The following is an 18,979-nucleotide window of genomic DNA, read 5'->3' on the forward strand; positions in this document are numbered from 1 at the left end:
TTAAACATCTCAGGCCTGCCTTGCTCCCTGTGGGTGCAGTACTTAACCTCTTTGTCTATCTTGGAAAGTAAATTTGTTTCCAGGACCAAACTTTCCCTTTTTATGCATATAAAACACTCCTAGCGTAGGCCCTGACAACCCAGAGGACAGGGTGCAGTAAATTTAAAAGGTAGGACATGTACTTTTATGTTTTACATGTCCTGGTAGGGAAACACTCTTAAATTAGTTTTTCACTTCTTCTAGGCCTACCTCTCTCATAGAATACCAGTGGAATTACCTTATTGCATCTTATAAGGGTAATTTTAAAATAGGAACTGGTAATCAGTTTATGTTTGGTGTCTCTGAAATTGGATTTTAAAAGCCTAACTGATGGTGAAGTCGGTTTTTACATTACAATTGTTAAAATGTCACTTTCAGAAATGTAGTATTTTCCTGCCATAGCCATTTAGTGCCTGTAGTCTATACCTAGGACACATGACTGGGTGAAGCTGACAGTGAGCTTCGTGCATTCCTTCTAGACAGTCACACACAATCGAGATATTAGGTGTGCCTGGATGGGCCGTCACTGGCAGGATGGGAGGGAGGGGCTGGGTCCAGTCCCACTATCTCCTGAATAGGCTGTGTCCTTCCTCCACTCAATGGTCTGCATACCCCCTTTAGTTAGTCTGGAGCCAGGACAGGGAAGGCCTGATTCCTGGGGACTTCAAAGGGAAACCTCTGGAAGCTTCTCCCCCTCTTCAAAAGCACAACTGGCTTTAAATAACGGACCTCAGACACCAACTCTCCAGTACACTCTCCCAGGAAGAAGGACTGCTCTGCTGCTGAGGGACTGTCACTTTGGTAAACTGCACTCTGCTGACTACTGTCCTGCTGTGTTGCTGACCTGCTGTGCTAACCTGCTGTCTGCTGCCCTCCTGCCTGGATGAGAAGGACTTGACCTGCATCTCTTGAAACCAGAACTCCAACATGACTTCAAGGTCTAGTTGGCTGACCGCCTTGCTTGAGCCTCAGTAAAAGAAGGCTTCAACAACCTTGCACCTGAACTCAGCCATCTGTTAGTCTAGCCTGTCAAATAGTGTCATCTCAGTCCTGGACCCTTGGAGGTTGGCCTAAGGTGCTCAGTCATCTCAGTGGAACCAATGCATCTCCTCTTCTGCGCGGCACAACAACCCCAAGCAGAACCGACGCATCGCTGCTGCTGTGTGGATCAGAACTGCCATTGCATCGCAGCCAGTCAACACATCGGAACCACTGCTGCATGATGCTTCATCAGTGCAGGATCTTGCATCCATCGTCGACGGCAGCCTCGATGACGATGACATACTCCGCATCACAGTCTTGCAGCGCCTCGAAACTGAAGCATCGTCCCAACTGCATGACGCAACCGTGACTCTGGAATTCACATTTCAAGTCCTTGTGGATGGGATTGTTGACGCCTACGGAGCAGGACTTTGCACTGCAGCCTCGCTACATCTCAGAACCGATTCATGACTCTGCTGCGTGAAGTATCTTCAACACAGACCCTCCCAATCTCTGCAAACCAGGTTTGAAGGTACTTTGTTCAGTGGGCCTAACTGGGTCTTTGTAGCCGGCCCGTCCTCCATTGTGGTTGGCCTGAACTTATGATATTTACCAGTTCTAGCACAACCAGATATGCATAGTTGGAGCTTTAGACCTTTTGGTGCTATTTTTAGTGAACTATTTCAAAACTAATTTCTCTGGTTCTACTGATTGGATATTTGTCCTTTTGGTCTTGGTTTATTTACTCTGTTTTTCTCACTCTGTTGCATGCTCCTTTTGTTGTGTTTTGTCACTGGGTTACTGTTGGAAGTGATTCACAAATATTTCACACATTGCCTCTGAGTTAAGTCTGACTGCTCTGTGCCAAACTACCCCAAAGTTGATCACAGGTTAACTTCTTCTCAGGGTAAAGTCACAAGCAACTCTAAATTAACCTGTGCTCAAACTTGTGGCAGCTTGGTACAGAACTGTCAGACTTAACCCTGAAGAGAAGTGTGGTTATTGCTTAATAATAATTTTAGCATCCTTAACCAGTAACCCAATTTCTTACACTTAGACTGTTGTAGCAAAATAAGATTTGCCAGCAGCTCGTGCCACTATATAATCTGAGCGTCCTTCTTGTGTAAAGACTGGTTTGAGCACAAAATGTCAATCAGTCAGACCTTTTCCATACCAGTCATTCTCCAGAAACTTTTTCGCGTGAGAAGAGCACAGAAAATTGCACAGTGCGAAATCTCACAAATTTGGCTGATACATGTTTCTGGAATTTCGCTGGAGTATTACACTTTTGCTCAGGCCTATGGAAGATGAGTTATGATAAAGCTTACTGTGCCCGGTTCCAACCTTTATTACAGTGAGTTGTTGTGGAAAGGGGACATAATGTCACTGGGGAGCTGGGCTTGCTGTTTTGTTTTGGCGTTCGTGTTTTGAGGAGAGTGCACTGGATTCACAGGGATGTCCCCTGTACTCAACAAGCTACATAGCATGAGGTGGGAAGTAGGAAACACGTGTGTACGCGGACCTTTAGTGGAATAGTTCAGCAATTTGGCTAATTAATTGCACTATTTTATGGTCCCCAAAATCCTTTACTCCAGCTGGGGTTGAGATGCTACTCCCCCTTATTGTTTGATGGCTTCTGCACTGCTTCTGTGACCCCTAGCTTCAAGGCTCATTAAAGCAGCAGCAGCAACATAACTATGTTTTGCCCCTCAGCAATGGGGGTGGTGGGGAGGGGGCGGGGGGTGGCGGCCCTGGAAAGGAAATGGGGTCAACTATATGATGCCATTTGGGTTCAAAGGGTGTGTGATATCACTTAAACATTCCTGGTAATTTGGCGAATAGGAGTTAATTTCATTAACTCTCCTTTTTTTTCGGATAATGTGTTCTTGAGTGCATGCATGTGACAATTTACAAAGCGTGCTCAACTGCTTAGTGCTGTTTTAGCACAAAGGATGTCGGGCATATCAACAACGATTAGAGATAAACATCACTAAGCGCGTTTAGCAATGTGTATCCTATCGCTGGTTTCATCGCCGCGATAGCGCTGCATCAGCAACTCTTTTCACAACGGCGATAAGAAATCCAGCGATAGCGGGCAAATAGCCGTTTTGCAGGGAACATCGCTGGTTTTCCAGCAATGTTCCCTGCAAAACGGCGATAACCTTGCTGATACGACCCTGTGGCCGTATCAGCATAATCCACCCCCTATGTTAAGCATAGGTTAGTCAGGATTTTAGCAGACGTTAGTTTTTGGCAAAAACTGCGGTTAACGTGTGCTGGGCTGCCTTGTAAATATTGCGATGTGCACATCAGAGATATTTTACAAGGTAGTCCATCAGGGGTACGCCCAGTGACGCCCACTTTGCATCTCATTAGAGATGCAAAGGGAGGCGTCAGGGAAAAGGGTGCTAACGTGCGATTATGCATGTTAGCACCCTCTTGTAAATAGGGTGATAGTTTTATCTCTGTTTTTTATGGCTTTTTAAGCCAAATAAGCGGAGCTACAGCCCTTGTTAATATGCCCCGTCATCTCTGCTATAGCATACATGGGTAAGTGAAACGGACGTGGAATAAAATAATGGAAAAAAAAGCTGACGTCACGCCTGACGTGCCTAGCTCTCTGTTTTCATTTCAGTGGAACGCTACAACGTGGAAGAGAACACCTGGTTCACTTGCCCTCCAATGGGGAACTGCCGGGAGAGCTTGGGCTGTGCAGTATTTGAAGGAAAAATCTATGCCGCTGGTGGACGTGATGACATCATAGAACATTGCAGTGCTGAAAGATTTGACCCCTCATCCAATCAGTGGTCACCTTTGACCCCGATGAAATCCAAACGGAATAAGGTATGTTAAAATGTATTATTGTGGTACTGATGTTTGGGAGTACTGAAAAATGTAAAAAAAAATGATCATGACTGCCCAAGTCCACAAGATGTAAAACTCTAGAGTTAACAAGCATTTGCAATGCAATAGGTCTCGCATTAGGAAAGTTTGAGCTATTGGTATTGTAAATGGCAAAGTTTTTATTTATGTTTTTTTTTTTAAATAGCTAAATTAATAGCTTTGTCATTTACAATGCCAATAGTTATAACTTTCGCAAATGTGATACCTATAGCATTTGTAATGCAATATGTTTTGTATTTACATGACTTAGATGTATTGATATTACAAATAACAATGGCGTTTAATTTTTTTAAATAACTAATACTTAAATAAAAGTTATTGTAATTTATAATGGCAATAGCTTAAACTTTTCTAAAGAACTTTTGTGAAATTATGTTCAGTGTATTTTATTGTGACGAAAATCCAAGAACAGAAGTGAAATATTAACATCTTTTTGTGACATTTGCAATAAAGCTTGAAACATTGATAGCGTATATTTGAACCAGTTGTTGTTGAATGGTTGCACAGGTTGATTCTGTGAGGAAAGACAACGTCCTTCCAGACAATGTATTTCACAAAAACAGAACAGTGCTTAGAAGCATTAGGGAGCCAAGTGAAGCATTCGTTGCAGTTTTCTCTTACCTTACAACAACTGCGAGGGCAGGGAAATCTTCGCAAGAGCGCGTGCTGCAGTCCGTCCAGAGCTCGCGCCGCCGGCCTGCGACCAGGAAGTCAGGCAGGCCGGGCGGGACAACCGGAAACAGGAAGTAGGAGGGCGGGAGCCTACCCCGCCTCCCACGGAAGAGCCGCGATTGTTTGGAGCACCGGAGCAGGCAGGAGCCTACCCTGTGCCCCGGTGCCGAAGAAGGGAGGAAGAGTCCTGCTGCCGGTGAGAGCCGCTGCACCAAGGAAGCCGGTGAGTGGGGCTTCGCCTTGTTGCTGGGCTGCGAGGGAGGGGGGCATGTGTGTGTGTGCGCGCGCGCGTGCGGCGGCGGGCTGTGTATGTGTGTGAGCGTGCGTGCGTGTGTGTGTGTATGTGTCTTGGAGTCTGTGTGTATGCGTGTGACTGGGGGGTGGAGGGGGTTGCCTGTCTGGGTGCCTGCGTGTCTGTGTAAGTGTAAGTGCATGTGCGCGCGTGTGTGTGTCTGTGTGCATGCATGCGCGTTAGGCTGACTTGCTGGGAGTATGGGAGGGAAGTGCACGGCGCGGCGCAGGACGGAACGTGCGCGTTCGCGCACACAAATCCAGGAAAAAAGCTCGTAACACCCTCTTGTCCTCCTTCCCCCGAGACAGGCAACATTAGGTCTCCAGCTGGACACCTGCATCCTTCGGATGCAGTTTAACAGCTCGACCTAAAAAGCACTATATCAAAACATGTAATGGATAAGTGGCCAGGGACAACCCATGGGAAATAAGGCAACCAGCTAACATTATGTACCTGGAGACACCCATTTTCAGCCCAGTTCAGCTTTCCATATATCACTATTGCAGCGTAGAATCTCAAGTGGTTCAATTGATGAGGACAATGACTCAAACTCCCATAATGCACTATGTTTTAAAACATTAGGAGCTGGGGAAACAATATAGTGGCCCTTATCCGTTGGAGGTATATGGTAACCTCAGTGTGAGGGCCAAGGCATAGCTGTGGCCGAGAAGAGTCGGTGAGGCTACAGTAAGAATCAAGGCTGGATATATCTGATGGGCCTTACCAGCTACACTCATTTATGCAGCTAGTCCGCCTCAGTCATGGCCTACGGCCTGCCCATACTTCGCAAGAAAGAGCCTCCTCGCCTGACTACCACATGCGATACTTCCATATATACATATATACATATTATAATAAGGGCCTGGAGGAACTGCGCCCGGCCTATGGCATTCCATATTAAACCTCCCTCGCCCCCAAATTTCCACTGCTTATTATCCCCCCTCCACCGGCGACCCAGATATCTCCTTGTTAAATTCTTCTGCTCCTTTGTTCGGGTTGCTATTATTACGATTTATGAGGTGCCGGGGCGGATGTGCTCCCGGATCCCGGCCCCTGCGCGCGCAAATCATCAATACTCGTTTCCTCATTAATCAGCCCGGCCCTTCTCTTGAGTGCACAGCTGACGAGCGATGGCGCAGGTCGGAAAGGCCATGGTTGTCAGCGCTCTGGCTCAGCCGCCTCAGGGCCAGCTAAGCACCTCACACATAATGTGTCTAGCACTGCGGTGGAATACTCCCGGGCTCAGCAATAAACTCACCCACAAAGCTATAAACCCCCTGCTGGGCAGTAACAGCAATGCCCTCGCATAAATGGCAACCCGCGCTCTGGAGGATAAGCTACAGAAATGTGAAGTAACCTTATACCCTCCTTTAAACACCAAAACTGGGTTGCAACCTCGCACACAGCTAAGAAACACCAACTGTAGGTGGAAATATCACGTTTACTTCGAAAATACTCACACTTCCACACCGCTCACACACTCAACTACAAACCCTGCCACCCAGCAGTGCATACAAGCGTTCATCTATAGACGTGTATCAGCTACACAGGCTAGTAACACGAAACATGTATTAACAACATTAATAAAATGGACTCACACACTTGTTAGGAAGTACTAACACTGAGCAGTAACTTTGTATAGCTAGCTATGCACCCAAAAATCTGCAAGCGCGTGCTGCAGTCCGTCCAGAGCTCGCGCCGCCGGACTGCGACCAGGAAGTCAGGCAGGCCGGGCGGGACAACCGGAAACAGGAAGTAGGAGGGCGGGAGCCTACCCCGCCTCCCACGGAAGAGCCGCGATTGTTTGGAGCACCGGAGCAGGCAGGAGCCTACCCTGCGCCCCGGTGCCGAAGAAGGGAGGAAGAGTCCTGCTGCCGGTGAGAGCCGCTGTACCAAGGAAGCCGGTGAGTGGGGCTTCGCTTTGTTGCTGGCCTGCGAGGGCGGGGGGGCATGTGTGTGTGTGCGCGCGCGCGCGCGGCGGGCTGTGTATGTGTGTGAGCGTGCGTGTGTGTATGTGTCTTGGAGTCTGTGTGTATGCGTGTGTGTGTGTGACTGTGGGGGGGGGAGGGGTTTGCCTGTCTGGGTGCCTGCTTGTCTGTGTAAGTGCGTGTGCACACGTGTGTGTGTCTGTTTGCATGCATGCGCGTTAGGCTGACTTGCTGGGAGTATGGGAGGGAAGTGCACGGCGCGGCGCAGGACGGAACGTGCGCGTTCGCGCACACAAATCCAGGGAAAAAGCTCGTAACACCCTCTTGTCCTCCTTCCCCCGAGACAGACAACATTAGGTCTCCAGCTGGACACCTGCATCCTTCGGATGCAGTTTTCCAGCTCAACCTAAAAAAGGGTCACTAAGCGGGATATTTATTACCCCCCTTTTGCCGCCAGAGTGTCAATTTTGGGGCACTCCAGCAGCGCAAACTGCAAAATCGTATCTATGAGGCCATGCAAAGCCACTTTACATGACTTTGAATGGCCTCATAGTTGTAGAGTAAGGCAAGGCAGCGTAAATCGCTAAATTGCCTCACTCTGCGCTAGGCAGGCATTCCATGGGTGTTACCACGCAACACTCATGGATTTTGATGCTTCCCAAGATTTACAAAGACATGTGACCATGGGTATGTCCCGAAACCTTACGCTATCCCAGGGGAAGGACAACGAGGAGAAATAACTTATTTTCTGCAGCACATATAGAAAGAAGGAAAAGCCTTCCAGGATTATTTTTGTGCAGAAAGATGCCCACAGCACAGGTACCCTTGCACCATGGTGCAAGAGTACCTGAAATGGCGCTAGGCTGCCGAAATGGCGCCAGCTTTGGGGGAAAGGACAGGAATTCATTGTATTAGATAAATACTGAGTAATCCTGACATTTACTTTGATGTAGGGCAGCACAACAAAGTGACTTGCTGCGCTGTCCTATGCCAAAACCCCATAAATGAGGCCTTGAGTTTTCAAACAAACCTTGTTTGCTAAAGTTAAATCATTTATTCTGATATCACCCTTACATATATCAGCACTCTCTAAGGAAAGAAGAGCACTCAGTTCCATGTCAAAATAGCAAAACCCATTCAGGGCTTATTATACATTGTGGGCACTTTTTCCTTTTCATTTCTTTTCAAATTTGGCACTAAACTTACCAGTTTGTGAGAGAAAAACAGAAACAAGACTGTAGGAGCTACTGGCACATGAACCTGGGATGTTTGAGAGATCTGGAGAAGTCATGAAAACCAGTAGCTGCTCGTGGAGGGAGTGCCGTGGGGGGTGGAGCGGGTGGGGGAGGGGCAGGGTGAGGGGTGGTAAAATCCAGCTCACGGACGACGGGAGTAATGTAAAGAAATAAAGAAATAAAACGAATTTCACTGCGCCAGCTGAAACGCCAAATGCGTGTCAGTGCAAAAAATGATCTACCTAAAAAATTGTGTGACATTTGTATCTAAATTGTTTTAAATCGCCATATATCGCTTGAATCCTTGCTGTTAAGGACGCACTAGACTTCAGCCATATTGGTTTAGGTGGAACCAATTGGAACGCAGAGAGGCAGAGTCTATTAGAGCTCCAAACCCTTAAAACACTGGCGACAATGCAGACATGCTTGTAGAGGAGGTTGCATTCTGCTATACTTTTGCCATAATCTACTTATAAAACTTTCACTTGATGTGAAACATGCACCTCAAGCATTTTAAATCGCTGTATTGCACTTGTGTCCTTGCTGTTCAAGATGTTCTAGTCTCAAGTCTTATTGGCTTAGAGAGTACGAATTGGAATGCCGCGGGGCAGAGTCCGTAAGAGCCCCAAGCACTCAAAACACCGGCGGCAGCATGGACGTGCACAGCCGGTGCAGCGCTGGCGTACCAAAGACAAACCGTCTGCTCAAGTCTGTGTCCACTCCGGGCCAGTGGCCAGCCAATATGCTCAAAATTTGGTCAACTAGAGCCTTCCCTACTGTCTAAACGTAGCAAGTTCGGCATTCTAAACTCTAACCCGCCATTGACCATTTCACTAAAACAGAGTTTAGCCATCAACATTGCCACTGCCAATAATACTACCCCCCCACTCATACTAAACAAAAAACGAATGACCTCTCAATCACCTGTCTCAATGCACCATCATTGGATAAGCATCAACTAGAGATATTTACTCTACTCAACTCCGGATACAATGCTAATGACTGAAACATGGCTAACTAACGAATCCAAGCTATGATATTTTAGGAGCCCTGCCGGAAAACGACTATCTGCTGAATACCAGTAGATCGTCAGGGAAAAAAGGTGGAGGGATTGCCGCAGCTGGTAAAAAGCATCTCACATTTACCAAGCTTACCCCGATATAAATTTCTGCAGTTGACAGTATCCTGATTACATTAGAGTCACCCACCTCTCCCTTGGTTTGTATCCTCATGAATAGACCCCCGGGTCATATGCAGGGATTTTCCCAATGCTTAGTTGACTCTATGTCCTCCCTTGCCATCGATCAGGCAAAAAATTCTGCTTCTTGGAGATCTGAATTATTGGGCGAATTAAGAGACTGGTGGCCTAACTTCCACGGACCTGACCGATATGCTAAATAGTCTTCATTTTGACCAACATGAATTTGTGCCAGCACACATTAAAGGTCATACATTAGACCAGGTTTGGTCCACTAATTTAACAATATCCAATCTTTCCATTCCCCCATGTATATGGTAAAACCACCATCTAATTAAATTCACCATAGATGATCTAACTCCATCTAAACCTGCTACCTGCCCAAGTACCTTCTCCAGAAATTTTATTTTTATAATACTCAACTCCTTTTGTGACACATTGGCACTTCATCTGCCTACTTCTACTGAGAGCCTGGATGAATTTGAGGAAGCAAGATCAGGCAGACAAACACTGGCCATCCATATTCATGCTCCTCTTCAAAGAACCAAATAATTTAGAAGACATGAGGCTTCGAAATAGTTTTCCGAAGATTTAAAGCTAGCCAAACCAAAACTTCACCAAGCGGAACAGAAACAGCAAAATACCTACCGGTCCAAAAATAAGGAAACTTTCGTCCAATGCCTGGAAGACCACAAAGCAAACACAAGGAGATGATGGACGGAGCGCTGAAACTTTTCAGACACTCACCCCCAGTCACAGATCTGGGTTGAATCCATCATCATTCTTTAGCTCACTTCGACACCTCAGTTCAGACCCAGCTATATGCAAATCAGTCTTGACCCTGTGCCTCATTGGAACAGTTCGGCCCGAACTGCCAAGCCAGGTCTTTCCTGAACCGGAAACAAGCATCCTGGGACCAGTTTGTGGGTAACACCCTTCATCAGCCAGGCTAGCTTGAATCTAGTGGCAAAGTGAGCAAGGTACCCATGTCTGGGCATACCATGCCAACTTAGGGCAAACAAAGGAAACACAAGGAGATGATGGACGGAGCGCTGAAACTTCTCAGACACTCACCCCCAGTCACAGATCTGGGTTGAATCTATCATCATTCTTTAGCTCACTTTGCCACCTCAGAAAGACTACAAACCATCTGTTCTGCAGACTAAAACGACCATTTTTCAAACAAAATCATAAACTCTGAAAATAAAACTAAAGACATTTCGAAATTGTCAGTGATCTCTTCAACCCAAAACAAGTGACCTTACCAGTCATTCCTACACAAAAATTATGCTATGCTTTAAACTCCTTCTTTATTGACAAAATAACGGAGATAAAAGATACTGGGGCATATTAGCAAGCAACTCGTTAAAATTATCGCAGTTTTAGCGGCAGGAAACTGCTGCTAAAACGGCGATAATGGGCTTGCTAATATGCGTTATAGAATTCCAATAGAAGCCCAGGTTAGATGTCCTGCACAATATGCCCCACTATGCCTGCCAGTACATCTGACATGAAGACTCCTCCTGAAGACAGGAATTCCATCTCTCTTTCGAACTTCCCTATTATTAGTCTAGATTGCCTTATGGATGTATTGGCTATAGTTAAATCCGTATCCCGAAAAGATGTCTGCCCCCCTTGGATTAAAAAAACTATCTTCTCCCTCTTCCCATATACAGCTACATCCCTCCTCAATGTAACCTTTAATCAGGGCTGCGTTTCTCAATCCTTTAAGGAGGCCGAGGTAATGCCACCCCAATAAAACAAAAAACAGATGAGGACCCTTCTATATTGAAAAAATATAGACCAATTTCTGTTCCCCCTACTTAGCAAAACTACTATAGGCCCATGTAGTGCAAAATTCATATTCCTTTTTAGAGGACTCTAAGGGGCACATGCAGCAAGATAAGCATTTGCGATTCCTTAATGGTGATTATTAAGGAATCGCAATTAAGGAATCACAATTGCCTATGCATTTAGGTTTCTCAGAAAAAATAGCGATTCCTACACATTTCCTATTAGGGAATCACAAAGTACGATTCGCTAATAGGGAATGGTTTCCCATTCATTCCTTTGGGCCTAGATTCCCATAGGAATGAATGGAAAACCATTTGCAATTTGCGATTAACAAATAGGTAATCAAAAATTGCGAATGTAATTTCAAGGGTGCTAGAGGGCCAAAAGACCAACCTGATACACCCCCAAAATTGGCATGTGTGCACATGTGGTGCACACACATACCCCAAGGGCATGTGTGTGCGCCCCATCTGTGTGCGCCACATGGCACAAAGAAAAATTACATTTTTTGCATTTTTTTTTAGGAATTGCAAATTACCATCAACTTGAAGTTGATTGTAATTTGTGATTCCTTAATGCAAAGTCACAATCTGAGTTTGCTTCTTGCATTGCATTCAGGGAATCGCAAATTGCGATTCCCTAACTGCATCGCAAAATAGGTAATCGCAAATTTTGCGAATACCTATTTTGCGAATTGCTTTGGGCTTGATGCATCCCAAATGGCTAATTACCGATCGTAAAGTGGCTGATTCTGCGAATCGGCCTGTTTGCGACTGGTAATTAGCTTGATGCATCTGACACCCTAAATTCCTCGACCCTCACCAGGCAAGCTTTCGACCCACCCACCCAACAGAAACGGTAATTCTGTCAGTAATGGACAACATAAGAGAAGAAGCAGATAGAGGCAATACACAGGCACTGTCCTCTTAGATTTATCAGCTGCCATTGACAGGGTGGATCATGCGATTCCATTCAACTACTGCCGCGGGACTACAGGGTGTTGCTTTAGATCGGATGAAATCTTTTTTCAGAGACCACTCCCAAACAGTCCACCTCATTTCCTATTGCTCATCCAAGGTCCAACTAAACTGCGGTGTACCACAAGGATCATTCCTATCCCCCCATCTTTTACTCTCTACATTCCCCCTCTGGTACATTCTCTTCAGCTGGTGAAGGCGAAAATATATTATAATGCTGATGATGTGCAGCTAATTCTCACCATTGACAACACCTTAAAATCAATGGAGTTCTTCCAAAACACCATGCTATACATTAGAGATTGGATGAACAGTCATCCGTTGAATTTGAACTCAGACAAGACAGAGATTGTTGTTGCAAACAACAAGATCAACCATTGAAATCTTTCCTACTGGCCACCTGAGATGAGACCCCCATATATCAAAGAAAGCCATAACATGTCTGGGTATATAAATTGATGAGAATCTCTCCCTTAAATCACAGATGGGAACAGTGATTTCCTTGTGCTACCTTCAACTTATGAAAGTTAGGTAAATTAGGAATTTTTTCACGGTAGAAGACACCATCCAAGACAGTATTGCCTTAGAATTGACTATGCAAACACCCTCTATCTGGGCCTTCCAATTGGCCTGAGTCAAAGGCTCCAAATTACGCAAAATCAAGTGGCGAGACTGGTCTTTCAACAACCCAGGTATTGTTACATTAAACCTCTGATGGAGCAGCTGTATTGGCTCCTGGTAGCTCAGCGAACCATCTTCAAAATAGGCTGCACCAACTTGAAATCACTTATCAACTATATTCCGGTGTGTATATCCTCAAGAATCCGGAGCTACATCCCAAAGCGTAGTCTCAGATTGGCCCACATGAACCTTTTAATGGTACACAGATTCAAGAGAAGGAGGTTGGGCGAGGCAATATTCTCAGTGATAGGCCCCCTCACATGGAACTCCTTACCTCTTGAAAACAGATCGGCAGCCAACTATATAAACTTTAGGAAGGTCCTAAAAACTTGGCTGTTCAGACAAGCATATTTCTAATTTCCTGCTAGATGTTGCCTCTCTTTACCTCAGCGCCAAGAAACCTTTTTGGTGTATGTGCGCTATACAAGTGCCTTATGATATAAAAAAAACATTTACCTCTCATATTGCTTGAAAAAGCCAACCACACACAACTTGGGATGCGCTCTAAAACATGAATACAAGACAGACAGGCAGTCTTGGTTCTCAAGGAGATGTCAAATCCACAGCTTTAGTTGAGCTGCATCTATCCTTGATGCGAAAGGCTGGAATATAATACACTTTAAAAAAAACCATATATTTTTAATGTTCTAATTAAATCAAATCTGGTAAATAAATAGAAATAATAGGTAAGACACTTCACACCTTTCACATTTATAAATTAAAGAAATATAATAAATTAGGGGCTTTCATATCACAAATCATTAACAAAATCAATCATGACCTCATACACCAATAAAACAAGTAAACACCTACATATTCCCCATTGTCTAAAACAATAATCGTGTTACAAACATATGTGTACACCAAATGCAGACATAAACAATAACTCTAGTATGTGAAATAAAAAGGAGAAAGAACTTCCCCATCAACACTAAGAATAAAAATCATTAAGCGAACATCACACTTACTTTTGTTCAATGTTCAACCATTTAACATATACCTTTTCATACTTTGAAAGCAAACCCACATTAACTATTCGATTTTAAACAAAGAGAGCCTCATCTGAATTTCACAATATCTGTTTTGCTTTTTAGCTACAACCAAGGCTCTAATGTGCCATAAATATGACTATGTGTAAATTGCTAAAAAAAGTAATGCAATAAAATCAATTAAGGTGTTTGGTTGACAGCAATGCGTCACTTCTAATAAATGAGGTCCATAGAATTCAATTTCTGGAGTGCCTCAGGTGTCTCAAGTATTTGTTTAAAGTCCCAGAAGAAACACCACTTGCAGAGTTCAGTGTCTCACCAAACAATAAGACCTCAGATCATCGGCCAGGGAAGATTATTTCTTTTCTGACCAGCATGATGATATAATGGACAGCTGAGATGTCTATTTGGAAGGGAAAGTTGCAATAGTAGTGTTCCTTCACTATGCCCTGGAGGGCGAGTGTCTAAGTCACAAGCTCCAAACTGCTGATGTGAAGAGCAGTTTTCCAGCCGGGCAACCTTGGAGGTTGGAGCTTGAACCGAGAATTGAATGAATGAATGAATGAATTGAGTTCTTATATAGCGCAACTGCCACCCTACGGGTATCCTGGCGCTCAGTGTGTACGATTCCAGACTCATATAATTCTTGCTTCCACATTATTCAACCAGGAATGCAGTTCTTTCAATGAATCTTTGTCAAGAAGATCAAGGCCCAGATTTACAAACATTTTGCATCAGGGTTGTTTCACATTTTTTATGCAACCTTGATGCAAAATGTATGTTGGGATTTACTGAGCCAGGCAAAGCCCGATTTACGTGAATTTGCGTGACTTAGTTAAAAAAAAAGTCTCACAGTGCACAGGTTTGCCTGACATTACCTTGCCTCTGGGAGGTGTTCAATGGGTGGAGCATAAGCATCCCCATTCATCCACCCATGAATTTTGATGCAAACCCAGATTTACTAACGCCTGTAAACCAGGGTTTCCACAAAAATTGTGCGTCTATCCGTCCTTGGCATAACAACGAAAAATATCTTTATTTCTCCTTGTTACTTTCTCTTTGCATTCTGCAGTATAGGTAAAAAAATTGTGGTGCTGAAAAGTATCCCCACCTGTACAAAAACAATCCTTACTACAACGCAGACACTATGGCACCATGGTGCTAAGGTGCCTGTGTTGGATCTAGGCTGTAACAAGTGCACTAGCACAAGAAGAGAGCAGAAATGAAACATATCTTAAATATATATTTTTGCCTAATGCTTTATTTATCCAACAGCCAATATACAGTACCAACCAGTTCAATACCTTTTTAGAGTACATACATACATTTTCCATTTTATAATACAGCTATTTAGCAAAGAGATACAGAGCATCAATATTATACACACACTTAACAGCAAGTGTGTATTCCTAGATGTCTTGTCGCATGCTAAGAGCCTTGTTTTTATTGTGACTGGGCTGCATGTTCCCTGTAGTTTAGTGTGTCATCCTCTGGGTCGGCCATTTCAATTTCCAGGGGCCCCAAATAGCCTTAGGCAAAAAGAACAATTGATGGACAGAATGCAAAACAATGTCATACATTCACCCCAGTACAGAGATCTGGGCCTAAATCCATCGATTTTGTGCTCACCATGCCATTCTAGTTTGGACCCAGCCGTATGAAAATCTGTCTTGGCCCTGCACCCAATGGGAACAGCCCAGCCCATACAGCCAGGCCAGGTCCTCCCTGGACTGGAAACAAGCATCCTAGGACCGGTTTCGGGTTTTCAGCCGTCAGCAGCCAGGATAGCGTGACTCCAGTGGCATGGAGAGCACGGGACCCACGTCTGGGCATACGTGTCCCACTCAGGGTGACAAATGCAAAAAGAACAATTGATGGACAGAATGCAGAACAATGTCATACATTCACCCCAGTACAGAGATCTGGGCCTAAATCCATCGTTTTTTTGCTCACCATGCCATTCTAGTTTGGACCCAGCCTTGTGCAAATCAGTCTTGACCCTGCGCCCAATGGGAACAGTTCAGCCCGAACTGCCAGGCCAGGTCCTCCCTGGACTGGAAACAAGCATCCTAGGACCGGTTTCGGGCTTTCAGCCCTCATCAGCCAGGGTAGCTTGACTCCAGTGGCATGGAGAGCACGGGACCCACGTCTGGGCGTACCGCCCCACTCGTGGTGACAAATGCGAAAAGAACAATTTATGGACAGAATGCAGAACAATGTCATACATTAACCCCAGTACAAAGATCTGGACCTGAATCCATATTTTTTTTTGCTCAGCTTGCCATTTCTAGTTTCGACCCAGCCTATTGCAAATCAGTCTTGACTCTGCACCCAATGGGAACAGTCCAGCCCGAACTGCCAGGCCAGGTCCTTCCTGGACTGGAAACAAGTATCCGAGGACCGGTTTTGGGCTTTCAGCCCTCATCAGCCAGGATAGCTTGACTCCAGTGGCATGGCGAGCACGGGACCCACGTCTGGGCATACCCATCCCACTCGAGGTGACAAATAGCCTTAGGTTGGGATGACCTAGGCAGTAATTTGCCGAGTGTGCGGCATGTGACTAGGTCTGTGATCCAGTCTGCTGTTGTGGGGGCCCTATCACTGCCCCAGTGTATGGCTAACCTGCGTTTACCCATCAGTCGTGCTAGTCCCACAAATTTCAGCTTGCTTTTCGGGACCTTTTAAACATAACCCAATAGCGCTGTCATCAGGCTTGCTGCCAGTGTCTGTCCTGCCATGTTGGTAATTGTCTGGAACAGTGTCTCCCGATAGTAGTTATTATTGGTGGACAGGCCCAAGCCAAATGTTGAAAGTCTGCTTCAAGGGCATGTCACCTTAAGCAGCGTGTAGGGCCTCTGCCTGTAAATTTCACCTGTGAGACCTGCGTATGTACAACTGATGTAGGATTGTATAGTGAGTCAATCTGTGTCATAGAGACTTTCTTAGTGTGCTCTGAGGAATAAGTCTATTGTTTGTTAGTTATTTCAGTTTCCAGTTCACGGACCCACTGTTCCCTTGTACAGTTGTACGTGAATGGTTACAATATACATTAGGGAGATCAACTTTCTGGGTGCAGGCCCCGCAGTCAGCAGAGAGAGCATTTTCCAAGTTTCCGGCTCCCTGAAGGACCATGGGTCTAGCTGTCTCACCATCTCTCCTAGTTGATGGAAGATGAAAACATCTAAGGGTACTCGCCGGCCCAAATGTCTGTAGTCTGCCAGTGTGATAAATGTATATTCTATGTATATGTCTCCCAGCATGAGAATTCCCCTTTCGACTAGTCTTTTAGCAGACAGTTGTTCAAATGTAACCCCAAGTTTGAGGTTTCTAGCTAAGGGTGTGTGTGTGGAGTATAGTATCAATTGGTCATTACTTCGCTAGTCTGTGCCAGGGCCAGACTTTGCTGTTGAGCAAAAGTATTTCATTTCTGGGTCACTTTAAGTCTCCCAGCAGCAGCAGCACTCTGCTAAGGTCATGGGGACTTGAGAGTTCCACCTCCAGCCCTCTGTGTAGGGCCTGGCAAGAATCATGAAACCAGTGGGAGGCGAAGTAAGCCTGCTCTATCAGATAATAGACCTCGAAGTTCAGTGCTGCAAATCCCCTCTGACTGTGCAGTCTATGCTATGAATTGCGTGGCAGCTCAGGCAAGGTTGTTTTCTGGCTCAGGCGAGTTTTATCATTATTGACTGATGCGAGATAAAAAAATCATTATTGAAAGGTATGGGTTTATTCTGAAATGGGTATAGTAATTGTGGTAGGATAACCATTTTTATTATTGCGATTCTGCCTGCCATGGACAGTGGTAGTTTTATCCATATCTTAAAATGGGTCATAATTTTATCCATTATTTTTTCATAATTCTCCTTTATTATGACTCCCAGGTCTCGTTCGAATTGCACCCCAGGTAACAAATTGGGGTCTCTTGCCAGCGTGTGGTGTTATCTGTGAGCGGTATCATGATGAATTTTGACCAAATGATGGTCAGATCTTACCATTCCCCAATGCCGTGATCGCATATATTATTGGTTGCAGGTTTACATCTGTTTTTTTTTACTATTACGAGGATCTCATCTGTGTATAGAGATATCAGTATCCATCACATGCTGAATTGTATACCCCTATCTTCATGGACAAGTACTTCTAGTTTGCACGCTAGTGGAGCCATCCCCAATGCAAAAATCAAAGGTGACAGAGGGCATCCCTGCTGCATGCCCAGGGTTTAGAGAGTAGCCCATTACTCTGTATTCATACCATAAGGTGTCTGTACAAGAGGCCTAACTAGCGCATCATATCTCTGACCAGTTCCAGTATATTAAGCATCACCATTATAAAGGGCCACTCAACAGAGTCAAACATCTTGGCTACATCTAGAATGTAGGTCCGGGTTCAGCTGATGGGGATCACCTCTCATACTGTCAGGGATAGTTCGCCTTTCATGATATCTTCACTGTACATTTCCAGGAAACATGGGGCTAATAAATCAGTGTAATCTTTATAGACCATGGCCTTCAAGTTTGCAATGGCTCTTTTAATATTGTCATTAGTGAGAGGAGAGCATAGTATCTCTCTTTCGGCCGACTCAACTCAGACCAGTGTTACTGCATCCAGGAATCAGTCAACATTGTCAGTCTTTTCATGTGTGGGGAGCTGTATAGTCTGGTGTATTAGTCAGCAAATGTGGAGAGATTGTCTGGTGTGTGATCCCATCCCCTGTTTCGATAGTGACAATGTGGTCTATTTCCCAAATAGGTTTTAGAAAACTGGACAGTGTGCGTCCAGGATGGTCTCCCTCCCCGTATCCCCTAGCCCCTTCGTATTTCCCTAGATAGTGCACCTCCCTCTATGTTTCTCTCTATATTCCATGAGTGTGCACTGCATGATCGCTCGTAAGGTTGAGTCTCGATATACATTGTGCCTCATTTCTACATTTTGGAGCTCTCAATTTTGTGTGGCCAGTCTGGTAGATTATAGAATGCCCTGAGTTTTGGCGATGCATTCCCCCCTCATCACCAATTTGAATGCCTCCCAGATCACTCCCTTGTTGCCCACAGAGTCTTTGTTACGCTGGAAGTATTCAACTATGCTGTGTCTGAGCTCTTCTATAAAGGTGCAGTCAAGCAGCATGGAAAGCTAGACTCTCCAACTTGTGTTCATTTGTGAGCATTCAAGGGGGGTTAAGTGCAAGTACAACTGGGTAGTGATCCAAGTATGTGCGCGAAGATGTTCAATCCTTTTGGCCCATCTTACTACATTCCTATTCCCAATACAAACATCTAACCTCTAGGATGG

At 45.0% G+C, this 18,979-nt stretch overlaps 1 protein-coding gene across 1 annotated transcript in view; it reads left to right on the forward strand.

Moving 5' to 3' along the window:
• The window catches only part of LOC144753019 (uncharacterized), a 202,757-nt gene that overhangs the window by 115,633 nt on the left and 68,145 nt on the right, over positions 1 to 18,979 (forward strand). The window contains exon 6 of the mRNA XM_078640824.1: positions 3,656 to 3,864. Within this exon, the coding sequence (XP_078496950.1) occupies positions 3,656 to 3,864 (209 nt within the window). The remainder of the gene's footprint in view (positions 1 to 3,655; positions 3,865 to 18,979) is intronic.

Source organism: Lissotriton helveticus, chromosome 5_1 (assembly GCF_964261635.1).
Source record: "Lissotriton helveticus chromosome 5_1, aLisHel1.1, whole genome shotgun sequence".
Lineage (NCBI taxonomy): Eukaryota > Metazoa > Chordata > Amphibia > Caudata > Salamandridae > Lissotriton > Lissotriton helveticus.